Source organism: Cibotium barometz, chromosome 61, assembly GCF_041138505.1.
Source record: "Cibotium barometz isolate CiBa-2024 chromosome 61, ASM4113850v1, whole genome shotgun sequence".
NCBI lineage: Eukaryota > Viridiplantae > Streptophyta > Polypodiopsida > Cyatheales > Cibotiaceae > Cibotium > Cibotium barometz.
The window spans coordinates 26,564,016-26,588,817 of record NC_141106.1 but is presented as its reverse complement, the minus strand read 5'-3'; the positions used below and the strand labels follow the sequence as shown (position 1 = coordinate 26,588,817).

Here is a 24,802-nt window from a genome sequence, read left to right as displayed (position 1 = left end):
ATAAAGCTGCGCCTTCCGTAAAATCACTAGCATACAACTCTTTCTCCTGAACACTAGGTACCTAGACTGTACATCATTGAGTTTCTTACTCTCGAAGGCCACATGCTTCCCATCCTCGAATAAAGCTGCGCCTATCGTAAAATCACTAGCATGAGTCTCAACAATGTAAGGTCTGCTGTACAGTTAATTTCAAATAATCCTTAACAGATTTTCGAAGAAATACCAGAAAACCTAAGAAAGATCTTAGCTGTTTGACCGTACGCAGAATTGGCCATTCCAAAACCTTTTGGATCCGATCCAAATCTATACTCAAGCCATATCCCGAGAGATATTATGACCTAAATATAACAATTCCTTTTTAAAGAAATCACACTTAGATAACTTACAATACAGTTTTTTTTTTCATGAGCCTTCCTAGAACCTCTTTTAGATGGCTCTCATGCTCATCCAAAGTTTTACTGTAGATCAAAATATCATCTAAGAAAACTACCACACATTTTCCTAACAGATCTTAAAATATATCATTCATCATCTATTGGAAAGTTGCTGTTGCATTAGTGAGACCAAAGGGTAACACTAAGAATTCATAATGGACATATCTTGTTCTAAAAGCAGTTTTAGGAACATCTTCCTTTGCTATACGGATCTGATGATAACCGGTTCGCAAGTCAAAACATACTTCCCCTCTCTCAAAACATTGCACTCTTGCAATGAAAAGAAGGAAATCTGTGGTGAACATTCTAAACCAACTCCCAAGTCGAATCCTCTATTTCCCTATCTTTCCACAAAATTTTAATCTCAAGGATTAGTCGATTACGAAGTTTCCTTTCCCTGAATTCAAGTACCTTTTTAGGTTCGTGTGAATCATAAGATAAATCTTCAACTTCAACGAGTTCTTGAGGAGTAATTGTGTTATCCTCACCTCCTCCCAGCTTCTCTTTCAATCTACTGACATGAAAGACTGGATGAAATCTAACATGTGGAGGTAGTTTTAGTTCGTACGCAATCGTGCCAATTCAACGTATAACTCGAAATGGATCTAGGAGATAATTTCGAGCATTTTCCCGTTGATAAAGTCTGAGAGTCTTTAGGAACTTTTAAATAAACCAACGCTCGTGGTTCAAAAGATCGAGATGAGCATCCTCTGTCAGCATAAAACCGTGCTCTATCTTGAGCCCTCCTGATAGAATCCCAAGCTTTGATCAGCATTTCCTGCATATCACGCAAGAAATCCCTCGATGTAGCAAGCTCAATGTCCTTAAGATCGACATCAATAGGTGCCCTGGGTTGATACCCATACATAAGCATGAACGGACTAAAACCTGTAGCCGTATGTTTAGAACTGTTATAGGCAAATTCCATCAGTGTGGAAGATACTTTTCCCAATTTGATGGTTTTCCAGAGACATATGCACGACGCATATCCTCTACAACCTGATTCACCCACTCTGTTTGCCCATCAGACTCTGCGGATGATCAGAGGAACTCATACTTAAAGTTGTTTCCAATTTCTTGAAAACTTCTTGCCCAAAATTAGTCATCGTGAACTTAGAGTCCCAATCGCTCACAATATCAAAAGGTAGACCATATAGTCTAAACAGTTACTCAAGAAATTGGTACCATAAGGCTAAATTTAGGGGATTTATGATCGATGAGGCCCAAGCAAATTGGCTTGTGGTCAAAATAGTTTTTAATGGTAGTCCAAATAATGTACTTGAGGATAAAGAAAGGTCATGCTTGTTTCATCTGGGAGCGAAGCTTACAAAGACATGCGAGTAAGTGTGTTCACGAGTGAATGTGTTTCTTCTCCACATTGGCAAGAGTTTAATATGTGATACCGATAATGGAAAAATGCTCCATGCCATGAGGCTATAGAGATGGAATTGAAGAACCTCCATGTATGGCTAAAAAACGGACATGTAAAGAGGACCAACATTCCTATGTTGGAAATATGGATAGTGTAATGGCACGCATGAGTACAATGGGGAGAATATATGATAAAGGTATATTTTATTTATTAGGCAACAATTGTTATTTTGATGAATGATTAATTGATTCTTTTTTCTAATGCAAGCAATGGAGACTAGTGATAAGTATTGATACCTAGAGCTAATCTCTTAGAATCAGTCTAATGATGGTGTAAAGTATGTGACATTGGTAAATGCTTGCACCGCTGACATGACAAGCTCTTTGTTGTAGAGTGTTAAATATCATGAATTTATGAAAGGGACATATTTGGAGTAGGTCCAAGTTTGTAAATTCTCTCTAAGAGGGGAGCCTCTAATGTGGCGGATTCATTGCCATGCAACTTCATTGATCTTATTAATGAATTTGCCATGGATATGGGTACAGTGGGAGTGGGCAAGAATCCAAGAAAGTAGAATGTATCCTTATAAAGACCTATATAAAAGAATAACTCACATAGACTAGAGTATCAATATGTGCATCAACTAGTTGGCAGTAGACATTCTTATGTAGGTGCACAAAAGAATTGTCACAGCAATGCAACTTCATTGGAGGATGATGTACGTAGAAACATGTGGACAATTTCTAGAACTAGTGAGGTCAAATGTCAACGATTCTTGGAGGATAGAAAGATGAAATACAACTGATTGATTAACAAAAGGGAGAGAAAAGGAAAAAATGGTTTCTGTACCTTGGTTCTTTGATAGGATCAATACACTAGTAAGAATTAGAAGATAAGTGGTATGATTTTATGGTGCTAATGTTACCCATAAATGGATCCCTTCTAATATCATCAAGAGAACACTCCACTAAAGGTGCTATGGGAGGCGGGCATGGACCCAATAAATTGATTGCAAAGTATTAAATATAGTATAAAATAGAATAAAAGAATTATACAAGACAAGATTGGATCCGATTTGTCTCCACATAAGAGTGAGTCCATGCTTCCTCTTGTGTATTTAAATATATTGCTTGAAATAACTTGTGGGTCTCAAAATAGTATCCTTCTAGAAATATGTAAACTTCTTAAAAAATAGCTTTACTTTATTGGACGTGCAAACTAATCTACTCAAAAATAGAAGTGAATCTAAAACCATATAAATATGTACATCTCTTGTAAAATCAAATATGCACAAGGAAGCTCACATGTCCCAATACTACATATATATATATCGTCAATAAATTTAGATGACCCCCAAAATGAATTAATGACGCTTATTCTCACAAAATTAAATAACATTCACCAACACTTAAAATCGATTATCTCAAAATATTCTTGACTATCCAATTTACCTCCATTATCCAATGCAATGATATGCACTTACATTAACTATACAAATCAATTAATAAATTAAGTAATTAAAAATATAAATAATTATATGAAACTCATAACATCAAGATGATGCAACCAATACTCTTACGCATATCTAGATTCATCTGTGTATACATAAAGTAAGCTACAATCGCCCAAATTTAAAAAGACATCCTAATCTAAATCCATCTAGAAGAATTCATAAATAATGAGAAACATGTGAGAATATAAATATTCCATGAATTAACTCCTCATAATATATCTCGAAGATAACAAATAACTGTCCTCACTCGTTTAACAAAATCATAAATAATCATCGTGGTCTAGTATGAACATAAGATGCAATCAAAGGATGGATAGACAACGAGGATATAATCGAGTAGTCATTGACCTTTTCTTGTTATTATTGAAAGTGCTAATAAAAAGGGTTGATTATATAAGAATCTATTCAATAAAGAAATATCAGTATTATGAATTAGTTTAATGTTAGAAGGATATGTAAATAAAAAATTAGAGTAAAATATTTATCATCTCTAAATGGGTGATTTATATACTAAAAATAAAAGTGTTATTTTATAATCTTCTAAAAACATGTGTATACATTGTGACAAATATCTTTTCAATAAAGAAATATTATAAATTAGTTTAATTCTAGAATGATATGTGAATAAAAAATTACAATAAAAGATTTATCATCTCTAATAGTTGATTTATCATCTCTAATAGTTGAGTTATGTGCTACAAATTAAATTCATTGTTTTATAATCCTCTAAAAACATGTATATGCACTATGACAAATGACTTTTCATGGAATAAGTGGGATTAAAGGAAATGTAAATATGTAAGAAAGTGTTCACGGACAATTGTGGTATCATCTTTAATTCTGTATCCTCGAATGATTCTGTGTTATTTCATTAGTTGATAAAATTAAATATTAAGAGAAAAGATACGAGTGTTACCAATGGAAATCATGACAAAACGATCTTGTGTCCAACTTTTTGATCATTCATCTTCGAGTTTGTTATCAAAGATTTGTAGCAATGCTTCGAATAAGTGTGAATTACGCGTGGATATACAAGCGAGTTTAAGACATTCCACCATAAATTATAGGAGTTTTGATGATTAACGAGAACTGTGAGAAGATGAAAGAGCCATTCTATTGCATACAAGATATTCTGACAAAAAAAACTCTCAATTATATTAATTTTTTTTAAAAAATTTTAACATGTTGGTGGCTTGATTGAAATAAGTAGACGTAAGTGGTAAAAAACATACCCAATTTCTTGAAAAAGCTTCGAAATATTTTAAGAAATTTTTTAAATAATTTTTTTAGATTTTTAAGAAAATATTTAGACTCAATAATATAATTTTTTATAAAAATAATGATTTAGAAAAGCAAAAAGCACTCTAGAATTTTTTTAAAAAAAATTCAAAGAGAAAAAATTTGCAAGACTTATGAACAAGGGATTACAGAAAATTGAGAACTTGATAGTTTTTTAAAAAGGCTTTTAGACACGCTTTAAAAAGTTTTAAACTTTTAAAGCTTTATTGAATAAAGCTTATGACACAAAGCTTCTATTCGACGATCGACACCAACATGCAAGGCAAAGAAAAACAAAAGTAATTTAAGAAGCTTCAGTCGCTCGGTGCCATTGGAAAGAAGAAAAAGATGAAGTTGAGTAAAAAATCATGATGAAAGTGGAATCGAAGCCTCCATGATGAGAGAAATTGATTTGTCCTATCGGATCGAGAACAAGAAAAGAGAGCTGAAAAATCACTTTTGAATAATTTGGTGGTTTTGAAAGGTAGTTTTCTACCTTTCTTTAACTTATGGATAAAAGAAAAATAGATTTTGGTTATCCAATGGACAGAATAAGCTATCTTTAAATTCCCTCATAATTTGTGAATGAAAATTACCTTCTCTTAAACTCCAAGGTTTCTTTATCTTCTAGTTCTTCATCGCTTTTAAATTTTACAATTAACCTTAGCTCTAATATCACTAATGTGGGAGGTTAACATGGACCCAATAAATTGATTGCTTATAAAGTATTAATTAAACATAAATCTTAAAATAGAATAAAAAATTAGACACGACACAAGATTGGGCCCAATTCACCACCACACAAGAGTAAGCCCATGCTTCCTCTTAGTGCATTTAAATATATTACTTGAAATAACTTATGAGACTCAACACTATCATTTTAAAATTATGTTAACTTTTTCAAAAATAGCTTGCTTTATTAGACGTGCAAGCTAATCTACTCAAAAATAGATGTGAACCTAAAGCCATATAAATATATACATCTCTTGTAAAATCAAATATGCATAAGAGAGCTTTCACATGTCCTAATAAATATATATATATATCACAAATAAATATGGATAATACTGAATCAATGGTGCTTGTTATCACAAATTCAAATCTAATCTTCTCAAAGTTTCTAATTTGTCTCTCTCTCTCTCTCTCCAATGATTGTGTGCCATCTACACTTACATATATAGGTGTCATACACACACACACTCACTCTCATTTATTCATTTCAAGATATATATATATATATATATATATATATATATATATATATATATATATAACCTATATAGATAACTAAATTAAACTTCAAAAAGACTCTCCTTATTTAATAAATTTGAAAAGGTTATCTTAAATGATAAACAAACCTCTTCAAGATCTTTGATATTTGTCTCTAGATTTCTTACTCCTCAACAATTTTCTCTTCTTTTTTTGAATTTGATCTTGTGCTCATGATAACAATTAGAGAACTACACGCATAACTTGCAACTCTTACATCATGTATGCCCTTATATTCTTAGTGGTGGATGGATGCAAGTTACTGGTTCTCTTTTAAAATACCTCCCAATTGCAACTTGGTCCTATTCTAATAAAAATTGCTTCTTGATCCTAATCCAATCAAAATTGTGCTCTATGTTCCGCTAACACTTTTTTCAAAAATACTATTCCAAACTTGAAGGTGGTTGTGCTAGGTTTTCTTTGTTTTTTGATCCATGCCCACAAGCGAGAGGGAGCAAAACCCAGAAAGAAAATGAGGGTTCTCAAGCATCACTCAATCTTGAAAATATTTTTTTCCCCTTAATATTTGGACTGGTTTTTGACAAAGAGGCTTGCTAGTGTGAATGAGGATTTCATGACTTGAAAATTGAACAAATAGAGAGCTTTGGACTAGTTTTTTGATGAAGAGAATAGGACATTCTGCTTACTAGTGTAATGAGGACTTCATCTCATATCTTTGCAATAGAATCTGCAAAGCCTTCACTAGCTCGAGAATACGTACAATTATGCAAAAAGCTGTAAGAATATGTACAGTAATTTGAAGAGCTTGAACTCAATACGGCTGAATGTGCTGCATCAAGACAAACGAGATCAATCAGTGTGGCTAGAATAAGCTTTCAGAAGCAAGATGCAACTTATGTAGACCTTATCGCCACATTGGCAATCTGAGGAAACATGCCTACAATGTTCACTACTATGTGATGCAGCAACATTACCTTGTACCTTTTTCTCCCAAAATTAATGACAATTGAATAAGATCTTGAGAGCATCGCGTACTCCTTGCCTCGGTGCTAGACTTCTGCTCAATGATCTTGGGTGCATTGGCAGACTAATGGTCTCTCATCCACTGTTCCAGAATGTTTGGAAGCAAGAAGAACTTCTAAATCACAGGCAGCTCATGGTCTATATAAGTTGGACCAAACTTTTGGGGAGGTTTAACCGAGTTGATGAGATGAACGCCATACAATTTTCTTCTTAATAATGCTGGCTACTCTTTTTTCTCTCTCTAGATTTTCCAAAGAGATTATGGTATAATGGCCACAACCTCTAGAATACCCCACCTGCAATATTAAAGCAGTATTTTCTTTACTTGAAGCAAAACAGCAGGGCCTTGCAGTCTACACTCATGCAAAGAACTTGAATGGTACAGCAATTGGCTCCTCAAAACGGCTGAAAGCAGGGGTCAAGCTGATGACAAAAAAGAACCATTGAACATTAGGCCAGGTAAAAAAATAGTTAAAGAATTCCCAATAAAATGATCATTTGCACACACCAGGACTTTCAAAAAGTTAGACAACTCATAAAAACCTTGCTGTTATAATGATCATTCCAACAAACCTAGATCCTTCTTCTGCTATGACATTTTGAGCATCTGATTCAGGTCCAATTTCTAATGTCGGAAGCTCTTTCAGTTTGCTTGTGACTTCCAACATTGTGGGCCGGACCTTAGGGTTCTCTTCTGTGCATGACAGAGCTATTTTTAAAAGGTCCAAAATGTGTTCCGCACAGGGTGCTGTTTGAAGAACTATATAATCAACTAACTGTATTTTCAGCAAAGGAAAACCTTCCCTCACCCATTTCTCCAGTGGCATGCCAAGCATTGACATGCACTGTTCAGGCACATGTCTTGTAAGTAATGCAAATACAAATACTCCAAAGCTGTACACCTCAGACTCCTTGGTCAAGGGTTCACCATGTACACATTCTGCATTTATATGAAAATGTATGAGCACAAAGTAATCTAAGTTTGAAACAAATTGTTGGCCAAGTAAATGATTTGCTTAGACTTCAAAAAGCTGCTACTTCTTGTTTAGTAAGAGAAATGCTTTATGTTTTTCCATGTAACTAATCTAACACAAATGTTTCATATTTAATCGTGGTTCTCAAAGCTTGACACTTGTCCACCTCAAGATTCTGTCATTGCCCCCTTTTGCGCTGTTCAGTCATGAACCATGCTTTCATCTGTTCAAGGTCTCCATGCTCTTACAATGTGTGAACAATTTGTCCAATACAGAATCGCTAGTATCATGCTATAGCTTCTACTATGGCTTCTAGTAAGCACAAGATTCTTCTTTAATACTTAAGGATATAAACCCATGATCCTCTTGATAGAATACAAACTAAGAAGTGGAGAAGGACAACCAGTAAAAAATACAATGGTCTTGCTTCCGTCCAATATGAAACTGTAAAATGGCACACTGTCATCACCAGGCTACTTTACAGAGACCTTTAAGGGATACAATATATAGAAGAATCATCAGACCCCTTGTTCCTTGATGCCTTTTCCGGACGATCACTTACATTCCTCACTTCCGGACGATCACTTGCATGTTGGGCAGAGGCCACCTCCCAAGATAGGCATTTGAGTCCTCCAGACAGCTCGAATAGGAGGGACTGAGCAGGTTTTGGTACTCCCAAGCTACTAGATGGTTTGAGCCACGTGCTTTACATACGGATTGACTCCCCCACTCTTGAGTACAATGTAGACTCCCCCTTCTTAAATCTCTCGCCGTAGGTGTAGCCACTAAGGGTGCCCGGCATGCAAATACTCCCAAGTGGATCAGTGTCTAATGGGAACTCCCAAGAGACATTAAGTGGACCCAAAAGGAATCAATCATACAGGTGGTCATTCTTCGGCTACTTCAATGGCACACATCAACATCGAGTCCAACATTGATTTATTGTCTTGTGGATGACTACCATGAGGTTATAAATTGCACTTTCTTATAAGGTGAATTTGGGCATGTCCCTGGATTCACCTAGGTATATATTTTAGTCACGGTTGGTAGTGCTCACCTACCGGACTCTCTAGGCTTACAAAAGGACTCTCCACAATGGAGAGCGGGCTCATCTTGCAGTTCTCTCTATTGAGAATTTGAGTCATTGTTGTACCAATGGAGTGTACTATGTCTTGTGTCTTCCCATTTGGCTTTCTAGCACTGTGACCATTGCTAAGTGTGCACGGTACAGTGAGTAGCCTTGTAACAATGATGAGAGGTTAACGGTTTGAGCCCCCTAAGTATTGAGCACTCCACAGTGTCTTTTTATCTTGTCTATAATGTTCATTGAATGAGAGAGCTTAAGTGTGTTCATCTGTGTAAGCTTCTACATCGTGACTCCCTAGGCCATACTGTCAAGGAGTAGCTTCTTTCCCCTTATTGTGCAAGGTAGTCAGGTCTGCTACAGGTACACGAGAATTTGGCACGCCCAGTGGGCCACTCAAAACTTTGGGATCTTTGTTATCTTGTTCATGTGTACCCTCTGTATGCCCACCACTGTATGCCCACTATACATTCCCGTGCTAATCTGTTCAGTCTAATCAAACGTCCTCTCTCAGTACATTCCTATAGCCGTAGGAGGCCAGTCCATTTTGTATCTCCTGGAAGTCCCCCTCCATCCCTTCCCATGTTTGTTAATCTTGGGAATCCCACTTTCAGTAACAATGCTGGAGGTCAAGCCAACCCTCCGGGTCCGGAACCCCTCTCCACAGTGTTGGGGCTGTGAGGCACTTCCTGGCCATGTGCAAGAGCCGACCGGAATACACCTATGTGGTGCTCTTCCCATCTACCCTAGAAGGCTTTATGTTCCCAGTAGATCATTTTGTGGGCTTGGCCACTTTTTACAGGACACCTTTCTCCACATGTTCCGGCCCGCCAACTATGCAGACTGCATTCTCTAGGAGCTGGCCAAAACTCCAACTCCTGCTTGGAGAGAGAATGGTGGAGCTCATGACATGGACTATTGTGTTGGTGGCCCCAACTCCTGGCCTATCCAGGTGATTTCATGGTTTGCCAATGGGTGATGCAGGCCTTGCCCCTGACCCTCAGCAGTAGATCCTAGGCCAGCTACCACCTTGCTGGAGTTCCAAGAGCTAGCCTCCCAACTGGAAAATGCATGCTTCATGTTTGAACGAGAGGTGGGCTCTACACCTCTTGCCACAACGAAACCGGATCACAATTAGAACAGAACAAGGATATATCATTGTACCACATTATCGTGTGCCTTTTGGTATCTCATGGTGCAGAAGATCTAGAATATATTGGCCCTCATGTGCTGCATTAAATGATGCATTGGACCAGTCAAGTTGGAAAGATAAATTGTCCATATATAGTCACATCACACGAAATTATCTCTAGTCAGAAAAGAGTGCACAAGCTCTTGCCAGATGATCCTAAGTGTTGTGGTGTCAATGCAGGGATACAGCTAGAAGTTCACGTGACCCATAACTTGTTTTAAGGCCCATTGATGCATCAACATCGGGCTTCAGAAAATCCTTCAGACTGCAATTTTCTGATCACTTAATCATTAACCTCCTATAAGATTCTTACATTTTACATCCTTCAGGTGTACCTACTACGTTTGTACCTTATAAAGCCTAAATGGGAATCTATGTACAACACTATGCACGATCAAACCTAACAAAAGGTACTACTTCTCCCTTATTAGCTCTTTCACGATAAATAAATACTAGAGACAATATCACTGGTTCTGCTACAAAACAGATTAACTTGAATTTTTTGGATCCACTGGAATGCATATGTATGTAGCACAGCATTTAATGTACTAACCTGGCGATGTGTAACATGCCTCACTTTCTTCGTGGAAAAAATTCTTCAAGTTGGACCTTGAACAATATCTTAAACCAGAAATATGTGCCTCAAAATTCTCATCCAAAAGAATGTTGTTCGGTTGCAAATTACAATGAACAACTCTACTTCCCCACCACTTCCTGTGTAGGTAAGCTAAGCCATTTGCCACATCAAACACAATCTTGAGACGCTGTTCCCATCCAAGGTAAACCACTATGTCAGCATTGTATAGGTAGTAGTCCAGACTGCCATTTCTGTTGGAACTCACAAGGATACAAAGCTCCTTAGAGTGTGAGCACCAGTCAATTATTGTCAAGACGTTGCAATGCTGGACATGAAAAAGTGCCCTTGTTTGCTGTAGGTAAAAAGGTATATGGTCTTGATAGTTTTCGTGTAATCGTTTAACTACCACTCTCTTTTCTTTAAGCGGAGTTTCTTCTGGCCAGACCGCTGAATATACTGTATACTTCTGCCCGAATCCAATAATATTTGCATCACTGAAGTCATTGGTAGCTGTTCTTACTTCTCGTATTGTGATTCTTTTGCGAAGGCAATCAAGTAAAGGGAAACATCTCAAACACTGTCTGAGACACACAATCAATCTAGGTGGGTGACTTTGAATTGCATCAATCATCGCCTCATATTTATCCGGTTGAAATTGACGAAAAAACAATATCCAAGCCACAGGACAAAGAATAGTAAAAAATGCAAAACTACACAACCCGATGCCCACATTTTCTGCAATCACCTTTGAAATATCAGGGGACTGTACTGCAGGAGTTACCTGCAGCAACGGAGGGCAAGAGGTGTTTGTAGAACCTCCACAAAGGCCCTTATTGCCACTCAGAAAAACTCGGGTTCGGTTCCTAAAATTTGGAATAACACCTTGGAGGTTGTTTGCAGAGAGATCAATGTGTTGAAGGTTTACCAGAGCTGTAAGAGAGTCTGGGATCTCACCAGTGAAAGTGTTGTATGACAAATCCACTACTAAAAGTGCTACCATGAAGCCTAGATCCCATATAATGCTCCCAGAGAGTCTGTTTCGAGAAAGATTCAAAGACTCCAGCACTGTCAAGGAAACCCAGCCTGCTGGAATATTTCCTGTGATTCCATTTCCCCCCACTGACAGTTTTCTTAAAGATGAGCAGCTGCCAATGCTTTCAGGAAGTTGGCCAGACAAGAGATTATCCGACAAATTGATAAGCACCACACCATGAAGGTTACCCAAGGTGGCAGGAATTTCACCAAACAAACGGTTGTGAGAGAGGTCAAGGCAAGTCTTGAGACTAAGCAATGCCCCAAGTTCACTTGGGATGTTGCCCTGAAAAAAATTGTTTGCCAGACGGAGGTCTTCTAAAAGAATCAAATCACCAAAGCTACTTGGAATATAACCCGTCAACTGGTTTGAAGAGACATCCAAGTTTGTTAAAAAGCGGCACCTACTGATACTTGAAGGTATAGTACCAGAGAGGAAGTTGTGCTGGAGGTGAACCTCGGTGAGTTCAGCAATTTCTGAAAGTTCAGAGGGAATCTGCCCCTTGAACATGTTGTGAGCGATATTGAAAGATCGCAAGCTTCTCAAGCTACTTATCTTTCTGGGAAAGCTTGTAGCAATTCTATTTCTTTCGAGATTCAAGGTCTCCAACAAAGAGCAGTTCCGTAAATCTTCAGTAAGAGGACCTGCCAACAAGTTTGCCTTCAAAATTTAGAAATCAGAATGGTTTGAAAAAATGTATTTTTTTATAGATTCACACATGCACAGTCATCAAAAAATATAGACGACTTATAAATGCGACACTATAAGCCAGGAAGAAGATAGTGCCAAATATCCTTGGAAGGATTCTCATTGCACATTAACTGATCTTTGCAAATTTCTGTACGATGTGGTCTAAATGGTGGATAGCATAGAGGGCAGAATAAAAGATATTGTCCTAAATGTAAGTTCCCCATGTGATGTAGTATAGCCTTCTCTTGATCTAAGATAATCCTTTTGCATACAAAGTTCCCTAACCAACTTTCTCGAAATGCGTTGTTGCTTTGAGTTCTGTCAACCACTTACCCGAGAAGGTGACATTCTGATCTTTCTGCTTTGTATTCTTGAATTCATCAGTTTGAAGCATATTTTTCTACTGACCAGAAGTGCAATAAGAAGAGAGTAGTGTTAGCAAACTGTCATTTGTTAGGTGACGAATATACTTGGTCGAGAAATTGTTAGTTCCAGGCTCACACTGATGCCGATATGAAGCCCACTTTTGATGGAACGATCTGGTTTTGGATTTGAAACGACGGTTCCTTCCACCACACTATCTCTTGAGACTCAAGGATGAGTTTCACGAATTGCGTCAGAATGTGCAACTAGTCATCATCCAATATGCGGATAAAGTCACAAGTTTGGCTTTACAGTTGCATAAGTGAAATGCAGAGAGGTTTAGGAGCCGGGTCGAACTCTCAATTTCGATTTGAGCCGCAAACCTACGACTGTGTCACATGCACTCTGCACTGTAGCGCATGATGACAAGATGGCTCATCATCAGGGCATCGTTGTATAGCAGTAGGACCCTTTAGGATATGAAATTGTCGTATGACGTAGTCCCATTGTAATCCCCAGTCCGGGGTATGTCACGCACAAGCTACGTATGTCAGTCAGTTAGTCAAGTCCCTTAACCCACTTGAAGAGAATCATTCATGCATGTAGAAGTCAGTAGAAGATTTAGGGTTTGCATTAGAAAGCATTCTGCATTGCATAGCATTCATCCCATGTGCATGTAAACCATTGCAGAAGCCTTAGAACTTTATTCAGCATTATTAGCATTATTCAACATATAACACATTATTACCAGTTGTGTAGCATTTAATGTGTAGTCGGCCAGCTCTGTAGCCAGCCGACCAGCCACATACTCACATATAAATAGCAAGCGTTGCATATCATTCCATTCGTCTCAGCAATTCAGCCAATCAAGCATCAATGATTCAGTATTCAGCACTGGATCATCATTGCATGAGGCATAAGGGCATTCAACAGCATGAAACGCATCTCAATCAGCCAAGGAAGAAGCGCTTCAGTCCTTTACGTTTCTCAGCCTACATCAGATTTCAGCATTCACATACATCATCGTTTGCATCCTCCTAGGTGAAGGTAAACGCAGCATATACATTCATTCATCTTGCATATTCATAGCCTAGAACAGCCCGAATTCAGCCCATCTCTCAGCCACACTTTGCAGCCTTCCTACAGCGCCTTGGAAGAGTGCATTGGCCTTGAGATTGAACATCATCGGTGCTTCTACAGCCGTGTACAGTTCAGCCCAACTCTTGGTCTTCCGAAGGTCTTGGGTTTGGCTTATCTACAATCCCAAGTCAGTCATTCTCTTCAAAGTAATTAAAAAAATACTCCTAGCAATAGGAGGGGGCCCTTCAATAGGTAATTTGGGACCCAATAAGGTGTACAGATCACTCTCTCTCTCTTTCATCTCTTAAAGTGTAGAGTGATAAAGTGGATTGCTAAAGACTCACGAAACTCGGGATAAAGAAGGCGGTGTGAGACTTTGTGTGACAGGATTCTACATCTACGCATAATTCGGTTGCATGTTACAGACTATGTTGTTCAGCTTGAGCAAATGTCCAGATGAAGAAAAACAAAGGTAAGCCCAAAACCACACCTTCCCAACCTTCCGCTCCCAAGCCACCTAGAGTGTTGGCAATAAAGCAGCTTCTAGTTCTAGATCCCAAGAGCACACCCAAGCTTACTCCTAACTGGAAAGAAAACGAGGGCAAGTATGGGGGGAAATTTTACCTCAACTTGAGAGGGCTAAGTATCAGCAAGAGAACCTATGAAACAACTACGGGTATTTCGGGCACATCTCCCAAGCATGGAGAAATTGAGCAGCCAGTAGGGGTAGTCAGAGGGCAACAGGCACACATGTCACATGGCAATCGACCCATGGACAGCAAGCTAGCCAACACATAACAGGTCATGGGCAGTCCTCGATGTACCATCCAAATCTGACGAGAGAAAGTTGCTGACCAATCTCCACAGTTGGTGCACGTGAGAAGCACCAACATGAGGCCATCAGTCAAGCTGAGACAAGTAGTACTTAGTTAACTACTTGGTTAACCACAAAGGCTCTATAGGCTAGATCCAATCTCCTAGAACTCCAATGAAGAAGTTTCTTCCTTATGCTTATAAGTGCTGGTGTGCAAACTCTTGTGTACGTAATATATTAACCCCAACTTGACACCCCAAATATCTTGCAGTACAGCCTATGTCAATCCATGTAAAGCCGAGCGTTGCACCCCAATTGACTTTGCGACTCACTAATCCAAAAGTCCTGAATGACTCCTTGGATTATTGACTCTCTGCGAGTCACTAATCCAAAAGCCAACAAACTTATGCCAATTAATGAGAGCCCCTGCAGCTAGGCGAAACTCCTCCATTGCAATCCGAAAGGAAAAACATGTGTGAGGCCTTGAAGAACATAGCAATATCATCAGCAAGCTTAGAGTCCAATAGCTCATTTTCACTACGCAAAGGCAGATTCAAACCAAAAACTCCAGCAATGGAGCGAAGAAAGATGCTCATAGCTTCAACAACAATGAGATATAATAGGAGGGCTATGGGACATCCCTGTTGTGCAAAACCAGAGATCTTGAAGCAATCACCTCTACCACCATATGTGAGCACACTACTATGAACGTCCCGATACAAGCATGAAACACCTTTGATCTAGACCTGAGAGATCTAAGGGTTCTTTCAAGGAAATCCCAATCAACTCTATCATATGCCTTCCCAAAGTCTAGCAATAAGATGGCTAGGGGTTGGTTGCTTTCCTTAGCCCATTCAACCGCCTCCCAAAAAGAGAAGATAATCTCAAAGATGCTTCTTCCTTCAAGGAACCCATTCTCCATATCATGAATCACATACTACAATACTAGCTGCAACCTCATGCTTACTCCCTTGGCTATTATTTTGTAGGCAATGTGTGATAGGCCTCCATTGACCAATATTCGCCTTATCACCACCATTTGGAATAAGGTGAATAAGACCCTCAATAAGACAAGTAGGCATACTCTATGAGTTACACATCTCCTAAAAGGCCATACCATGAGGTCATACATGGAGTGCCTGCCTGAAATCCTCAATGGAGAAGGGAAGTACACATGTCCTCCGTAACAAAGTAGCCCAAACATTCCACCGTGTTCTATCACTCTAGAGGGTTTGGGACTTAGTGGTAAGAAGCCAACAATAAAAGTCAAAGGCAATCCACCTCACCATAGAAGGATCTAAGTGAAGTGTGCCCTGAGTATCCTAGAGCCATAGTTGTTACGAGGCGCGCCTCTAACAATTCAAGGCGTACGACTGCCTGATCGAGCATCCACCAAAAAAAAAACAATGTGCTGGTTATTTGGGGCTTTTCTAAAATTAGTGCTTAATCGCACAATTAAAGCTCATTGGTACACAGATTTTTGGGGCTTTTGTGAATTATGTACAATTGACACAAAAATCAACCCATTGGTGCTAAAAAATTTGGAGATTGCCAGCATTGCTTATCTACAACCTTGTATTCGAGGGGCATAACATCTACACAGGACTTTGTGGTTGCTTGGCATTGCACTCCGGTGCGTTTGGGATTTTGCTTGCAGGTGCTTTTTACAACATATTTGGTTGCATGTGTTTGCATCCCTCTCACAAGAGATTTCAGCACATGGCTGGAAATACGACCGATATATTCAGGGTTTTGTCCCAAGAGGACAAATTGGATGGTAGTAATTACTCCCTATGAAGTTTCATGGTCCGAAATCTACTTGTGGCCAAAGGATTATGGGATTATGTGTCCGGTGAAGATGTACGCCTTGTTGACATAGCACCTAATTCGCTTGGCCGTGGTGCTCAACAGACAGCATTACCCACTCCTCCCTCACAGGAGCAGAAGAGATGGGATACTCGAGATGCCCAAGCGATGGCTTTGATTGCTTTGTTAGTAAAGCGATCAATCATACCACATATTCAGTCTTGCAGGACCTCAAGGCGAGCTTGGGATGTACTTGAAACCATGTATTAGCCATACCATCACCTTCATTCATGTCTAAGTTCTCAAGCTCTTTCTTGAGAAATGCAACCTTGGACTCATTCCAGGATCTTTGGGAGCAGCTGCTCAATATTGATGAGGTCATTTCCGAAAAGGAGTTGGTTTCCATGACACTATCATGTTTGCCAGAAACCTACTTGAACTTCCACACATTGCTCACTCTATCTACGCGGGGGAAACCCAGAACCAATCTAGTTGGTTGGTTTGTACCACAGGAGGAGTAAAATCGGAAGAACAAATAGTGATGGGGCTTTTGTTGCCCAAGATAAGGGCAAAGGAGAAGCCAAACACAATTTTTCAGCTTAAGGCTGATTCGAGACAGCCTTCACCAAAGGCTAAAAATGATGCAGGCAAGCCCAAGAAAAAGGACAAATGTCAACAACTGCAAGAAGCCAGGTCATTACTTGAATGAGTGCAAAAAGAGGCTTGCAAAGGAGAAGAAAAAGAAAACCAGCATGGTTATAGATTCTTCTTCATCACCTACAAGGAAAGATGATGCATCAATAAATCTTGTGTAGGATGAGTGGACTTTTCTTATTTACAGTTATGATGCATCATTGGAGCATACGTCTCTCAGTGTCAATGAAAGGCACGACACATGGTACTTTGACAGTGGTGCTTCTAAACACATAACCTCACGGAGGGATTTGTTTAAGAAGCTTACGGCTGCCCCTGAAGACAAGCGGGTAACATGTGCAAACAATTCTTCTTATCGAGTTCAAGGTGTTGGTGAGGTGATCCTCACAACGACAGATGGTCCAAACTTATGTCTTCCATATGTATTGTATGTGCCGTGGATTAAGAAGACCTTATTGTCCGTCTTCTCTTTTGCTAAAAGAGAATATGCAGTGAACTTTGGGGACAAGAGATGCAGAGTGAAAGACCGTGAAGCAAAGTCACACGGGGACGCGGGGACGGGCCGTAGGGACGCGGGGACGCGGAGACAGGGACGGCCGGGGACGTGCAGGGGACGCCGTGCAACACGGGGACGCCTGAGGGCGTCCCGGGGACGCGTTCCCGAAACGCGGGACGGGCAGGGGACGCGGTGAGGGGACGTCTCCAACGGGCAGAAACGGCCAGAAACGGGCAGAATTCCAGCTATAAAAAAAGGCACACTCTCTATTGCACCCACACTCGTTTCTCAAGCCTCATTGCTCAAGCTTCCAAATCCATCTCTCTCCAAGTTGTGCCAAGTTGTGCCAAGTTCCAACTTCCAAGCCATCTCTCTCTCTCTCTCTCTCTCTCTCTCTCTCTCTCTCTCTCTCTCTCTCTCTCGCACCCTTCTTCCCTCTCTCTCACACTATTCATCATTCATGGCATCTCAAGGTGAAGGCGCCGCCGCCACATCTTCCGTTGCGGGCTCTTCACGAAGGAGGCCGGCGGTGCACACATGGTCATGGTGGGATGAGGTCCACTACGCTAGTCGTGGAGTGGGCGGTGGTTCAAGGGCATGGAATTGCAAGCTTTGTTCCTACAAGAGAAGTGGCGGCGCCAACAAAGTGCGAGCTCACTTTTTGCACGAGGCCGGTCATCAAGTGCAATTTTGCGCACGCGTTACTCCTGAGAAGCGAGCGGAGCTTCTTGAGAAGCTCAAGGTTTATGAGGTGGCCGAGGCGGCAAAGAGAGGGCGACATGTTGCCGTTGATCCTCATGATGTGGTGAGAGCACGAGAGCAACCGACGCGAATGGAGGTGGAGAGGAACCCAAATCTTGCTTCAAGCTCTCAACCATTCAAGTCCACTCCATCCACATCGGGTGCCTCCATTCCCATCCGCCGTCAATCCACTCTTAACGAGAATTGGAACCCAAAATTGAAGGATGAGGTGGATAGGTCGGTGGCTAGGTTCTTCTACCACGACCACATTGCGTTTCAAGCGGCACGGTGAGAGTCGAGACTCAATTCTCTTCACTCTTTTTTTTTTTAATGTCTCATGCTTCAAAGCATTTGTCATATTGCCAAAAAAAGCTAACATGCTACATGGTTTTCCTTACTTGAAATAGGTCTCCTTACTTCCGTGAGATGGCCACAAAGATCGGGGAATATGGCCCCTCTTATGTGCGCTTCATCGGAAAAGATTCGCACCACTTTGCTTGATAGGGAGAAGTTAGCCGTTGAGCAGGCGGCGGCGGATACAAAGGCAACATGGGAGACTAACGGAGTCTCTCTCATTGTAGACGGATGGAGTGACACGCGCAAGCGCTCCATCCATGGAGTGGTGGCCTACTCAAGGGGCAAAGTGTACTTCATCGAGTCACATGATGCGAGTGGCACTGGGAAGGCCGTGGATGTGCTTGCCGCGGAATGGGCGTCCACGATCGAGGTCATTGGGCCGGAGCTTGTGGTCGGCATGGTGGCGGATGGAGAGGCGTCAAATAGGGCAGCCGGGAGCATTATTGAGTCAATGTATCCATCCATCACAGTTTCTTTTTGCATGGCCCATTGTCTCAACAACCTCCTCAAAGACATAGGTGCCTTGCCATGGATTGCACCCACCATTGAGGAGGCTAACCAGCTTGTATCCTTTGTCCTCAACCACCAAAGGCTGCGACATGAGTTCTCTAAAAGGAGCACTCTTTCCCTCCTCAAGTATTCTGAGACAAGGTTTGCATACAACTTCCTCATGCTAGGCCGCTTGTCTACATGTGGCGGAGCCCTAAGAGGGCTTTTCCTTAGTGATGAATTTTCTGCCATGCCGCAGTCAAAATCGGCAATAGGGAGAACGTGCCGAGATCACGCCGATGATGCCGCTTGGTGGGAGAAGGTGAAGACACTTGATGCCTTGGTCAAGCCTATTGTTCACCTTCTACGAGTCATTGACGGCCGTGAACCATATGTATCGGCAAGGTCTATGAGGCCATGGATCGCATGATCGAGTCACTCCAGCAGCTTGTGCCAGACAGGGCCGAGTTTGAGGAGATCCACTCATTATGTGAGTCCAGGTGGAACTCTTACTACTCCCCTCTTCATGCGGCTGCCTTTGTGGTTGATCCAGAGTTCCAGGGCAGAAAGCAAGAGGCTGACAAGGAAGTAAGCAGGGGATGGCGGATCATTTTGGAGCGCTTAGAGCCCGACCCTACCATCAGGCGGAAGATCAGAGACCAGCTATCTCAGTACAGGACGCGGCAGGGATCTTTTGGATGTTTAGATGCACAGCTTGACCGCCTCAAGATTGGGTCTCCTCTTTGGTGGGAGGATTACGGATCAGATGGGCCGGAGTTGCAGCGCTTGGCTATTCGCATCCTTAGCCAGGCTGTGAGCTCTAGTTGCTTGGAGCAACTTTGGAGCGTTTACAGTCACATTGCCTCTAAGAAGAGGAACCGCCTTGAAGTGCAAAGGGCAAGTGATTTGGTTTTTGTGAGCGCTAACTTGCGCATGCTATGTGCGACAGCAACAGGGAAGGCGGATCCCTTCACCGAATGGGAGATGGCACAGCACGATCCTGCAGCTCAGGAGCATCTTGAGGAGGTAGAGGAGGAGCTACAGCCTGAGGGGGAGGAGGAGGCTTCAAATGGCATCGACGACTTCGACTTCCAAGCCTCCCGTCAGGCTAGCACTTCAGGAGCTTGAGGCTTGACTCTTGAGCCTTGAGCCATCTCACCTTTTTTGTGCCCACTGCCAATGGCCATGATCTATTGTGATCTATCTAGTATCCCTATTTTGTACCCACTCTTTTTTGTAACCCTCACTGCCCATGAGGCATGTACTTATCTCTTTGTATCTATCAGACTATCAATCACATAATCAGTGTGCCATCGATGTTTTATTAGCGCATTTTGCTCAAAATGACTCTTGTTTTTTTGTCTATTCGGTGTAAAATTTTGTTCAAAGTGTGTCTCTATATGTATGTCATGCATACAACTCCTAAATTGCTTTTAAAAAAGAGGTTTTTTTTTGCCGTTCCCGACCCCGTCCCCGGGACGGCACTTCCCCGTCCCCGTCCCCCGTCCCCATGTGACTCTGCCGTGAAGGTGGCTATGCATTGGTCACTTCCAGCACATTGTATCATGGGTTATATCAGCTTGACAGGTTTGACAGGAGAGAGCATGATGCTTCATGTGGTTACCACTCTTACACCTTCCATGCATGAGGCAGAATTGTGGCATGCCAGGTTTGGACATGTGAATTATGGCAGTTTGATGCTATTACAAAGGCAAAAATAGTACGGGATATGCCTCATGTAGAGCTACCACCAAAACATGTATGTGAAGGGTGCATATTGGATAAGATGCACATAAATGCATTCCCAAAAGATGGATCAACAAGGGCTCTCCAGAAATTACAGCTTCTGCACAATGATGTGTGTGGTCCTATGCGGACACCATCTTTTGGGAAGCATCTATACTTTGTAACCTTTATCGATGACGACTACACATTTGCTTGGGTGTATCCCTTGAAGGCAAAATTTGATGTATTTGGCATTTTGTGGCACAAGCTGAAAATCAAATAGGCTGCAAAGTGCAGACCCTTTGTATAGATCATGGAGGGGAATATATGTCCATTGCTTTCAAAGCATTTATGGCAGAAAAAGGCATAAAGCATCAATGCACGATGCCGTATTCTCCTCAGCAAAATGTTGTTGCTGAGAGAGAACAGTTCTTTGATGGAAATGGCTAGATGCATGGTTAAAGGCAAAGGCTTGCCTCACAAATTCTGGATGGAGGCAATAATGTGTGCTACACGTGTTGAATAGATGCCCTACCAAAGCATTGAAAACCAAAACGCCATATGAGGCCTAGCACGAAAGAAAACCTAAAGTTGATCACTTTAGAGTTTTTGGATGTATAGCATATGCACATGTACCTCACCAGTTGAGAGGTAAGCTTGATGACAAAGCAACTAAGTGCATATTTGTGGGTTATAGTAGTGGCAGGAAAGGCTACCATCTCTTTAATCCTTCCACACAAAGGATTTTGGACAGCAGAGATGTTGTACTTGCTGAAAATTCAAACCAACCATTGGCTGAATTTCTTGGACAGCCACCTTCGGGCCCACATAACATGTTTGAAGGACTTCTCCCATTGGGAATTAATGGCTCAAAAGATCAACCACCAACTTTGCCTAATGGACAACATTTGGGTACTCAAAATCAGCCCATGAATGAGCTCATTACACCTCAAAATGTGGAGGAAGCAATAGAGCAAGAGCTGGCAGCAACGGAAGAGGATAGAGTTGTGTCTTGTTGGCTGCTCCGTACTTTACAAGAGAGCAAACTTTCAGCTCCAATTGGTAGTAGGACACGGGCTGGTTCATGTAATGCAAGAGAACAAGCAGATGTTGCTTGCATGAGTACACTTTGTGATGCAGATGAGCCAGATGAGACTCATGAGGATGAGTGTTGGATGCAAGCCATGCAAAATGAGATGGCTATCCATAGAAATAGCACTTGAAATTTGGTAGACTTGCCTACTGGCAAGAAGCCCATTGGCACAAAATGGGTTTACAAGTTAAAAAGAAAGTCTGATCGTACCATTGACGGGTACAAGGCTAGGCTCCCAACAAAAAGGCATTGATTATGATGAGACTTTCGCACCTACTTCTCGTATGGCCACAATTAGATGTGTTGTTGCATTGGCTACTCATCATGGATGGAATGTGCATCAGTTGGACATAAAATCAGCTTTTCTCAATGGGGATTTACAAGAAGAAGTGTATGTAAATCAGCCTATTGGTTTTGTGATGCATGGTCATGAAAACAAAGTATGCAAGCTTTGAAAAACACTTTATGGTCTCAAACAAGCTCCTCGAGCTTGGTATGAGAAGATACATACTTATTTGACCACGCAAGGATTTCACAATTGTCTATGTGAAAGAGGATCATGGCACTTTGATTATGCTCATTCTTTATGTTGTGGATGACCTGTTGCTAACCGGGAATGATATGGATAAAATTTCAGAATTCAAAACTAAATTGCAAACGTCATTTGAGATAACAGATTTGGGATTCTTGCATTATTATTCAGGCATACAATTTGTGCGAACAGATGTTGGGATTTATGTACACCAATCAAAGTACATTCAAAAGCTATTACACAAATTTGGGTTTCAAGATTGTAAGCCCATCTCTACTCCGATGGAGCCAAGACTGAAATTGAGCATGTATGATGTTGGAGAGCCTTTTGATATGAGTGTTTACAGCCAAGCAATGGGCTGCCTCATATACTTATGCAACACACACCCGGATATTCAATTTGGGTTTCCCAGTGTAGCAAATTTATGCACAGCCCAAGTACAAAGCATTGGCAAGCAATGAAGCGCTATCTTCAGGGCTCCATGAATCTTGCGTTGGTATATCCCAGGGGGGGGGCAACTTACAGTTACATGCTTACAGTGATTCGGACTGGGCTAGTGACTATGATACACAGCAATCCACCAGTGGGAATTGTTTCTTTTTGAGGCATTCATGCATATCATGGCTGAGCAAAAAGCAACCCACTGTTGCCACATCTACTTGTGAGGCTGAGTACAGGGCAGCCTTTATAGCCACAATAGATTGTGTATGGCTAAGGAGATTGATGACTGATCTTCCTGAGTGTCAGCAGACACCCACCACCATAACTCACTGATAGTCAGAGTGCTATAGCCGTGGCACGAAACCCAGTGTTTCATGCACGTACTAAGCACATAGAAATAAATTATCACTATGTCAGAAAAAGGATTCATGCAGGGGAGATGTCACATGGGTGCCACATTGCATGGGTGCACCGTGACATTCCCTCCTGCTTAGCTTGGCGGCAGGTTCATGGCTTCGAGGTAGTCCGCCAATAACTGTGGATACTCGAGGAAGAATTCATCATCTAGCCAAACGGCTTCATGGGTCCCTCAATCTTTGAACTTGGTATAAAGTTGGCGAAGTCGTCGTCCGGAACCGTGCTTCCAATGATGTAGAGGGATCTGCTCGATCTCTATCATTTCTGCTTTATCAACCATTTATGGTTGCTGCTCTTCTGGAACATTCTATAATGAAGATCTAATATAAGGTTTTAACCAAGAGACGTGGAAGACATTGTGCATCGTCCAACTGTCTGGCAATCTGAGTTGCATGGCGACATCGCTTAACTTCTTGATGATGGGAAAAGGACCAAAACTCATGAATGATAGCTTTGGACAACGCTTGCCCACTTGTTGATCCTTAAGTATACCCAATCTTCCTGATTGAAGTTGACATCTCTCCTTGACTTATTTCCATGTCTGGTGTAAGCCTCCTGAGCTTTGGTAAGGCGCTCTTTGACTGACTCAATGATGGCTGGAAATGTTTCTGATGTCTTGTTCACTTCCAAGGAAGGAGACATCATCCGAATGAGAAGGGATGAAAATCTTTGACCAAAGGCTGTCTCATAAGGAGTTCTGCCAACACTTGAAAAGTATGCGTCATTGAGAATCGCCTGCACCAACGGGAGATGAAGCTCCCACTTCGACTGTTGATCATGGCAACAAGCTTTAAGCACATTGAAAGCTAACTAGTTGTAAATCTCTGTTTGGCCATCGGTTTGAGAATGAAATGCACTGGACAATTGCAATTTGGTAGCAAAGTTGTCGAAAAAAGCTCGCCAAAAGTGAGCTGTAAACTTTGGATCCCGATCTAAAGTAATGGTCCGCGGCAAACCACATACTGGATACCAATGTCGGAGAAAGAGCCGGGGTATATCTTCTATTGTGGCCGTCTGTTTGCATGGTACAAGCATACAAAATTTACTAAATCTGTCAACTATCATCCTACATTGAGTATCCAATAGATATGAGAAGTGGTCCAACAAAATGTCATGAAAAGGACCCTCACGAACGGGCCATGGCTGAAGCAACCCTGCCTCTTGGGTGTGAGATACTTTCACTTCCTGACATATGGGACATGCGGAAACATAGTTGTATACATCCCTACGCATCTTCAACCAATAAAATGATCTTTCTAGCTTCTCCAAAGTATTGTTGACCCCGCGATGACCACCAACAAGTGAATCATATGGCTCTGGGGACGTTTGGAAACCCTATGGACGCATGTGTGCACACCTGTTTGGGACTGAGGCGGTGGTCTTATGTGTTTTGC

The 24,802-nt window shown here is 41.2% G+C and overlaps 1 protein-coding gene across 5 annotated transcripts in view; it reads right to left on the bottom strand.

Annotated features, from left to right (window-relative positions):
• Positions 1 to 6,355: 6,355 nt before the first annotated feature.
• Positions 6,356 to 24,802, bottom strand: part of LOC147604701 (uncharacterized) — a 32,101-nt gene continuing 13,654 nt past the window's right edge. The window contains exons 3-7 of one of the 5 annotated variants that reach the window (XM_086794685.1): positions 10,654 to 12,354; positions 7,660 to 7,790; positions 7,424 to 7,544; positions 6,802 to 7,273; positions 6,356 to 6,656 (exon numbers count right to left, since the gene is read on the bottom strand). In XM_086794685.1, coding sequence (XP_086650811.1) covers positions 7,494 to 7,544; positions 7,660 to 7,790; positions 10,654 to 12,354 — 1,883 coding nt within the window. In that variant the 3' untranslated portion in view covers positions 6,356 to 6,656; positions 6,802 to 7,273; positions 7,424 to 7,493. Of the gene's footprint in view, positions 6,657 to 6,801; positions 7,274 to 7,423; positions 7,791 to 10,653; positions 12,355 to 24,802 lie in introns of all 5 variants that reach the window. The other 4 variants (XM_086794683.1, XM_086794684.1, XM_086794687.1 and 1 more) reach the window with 4 other exon arrangements.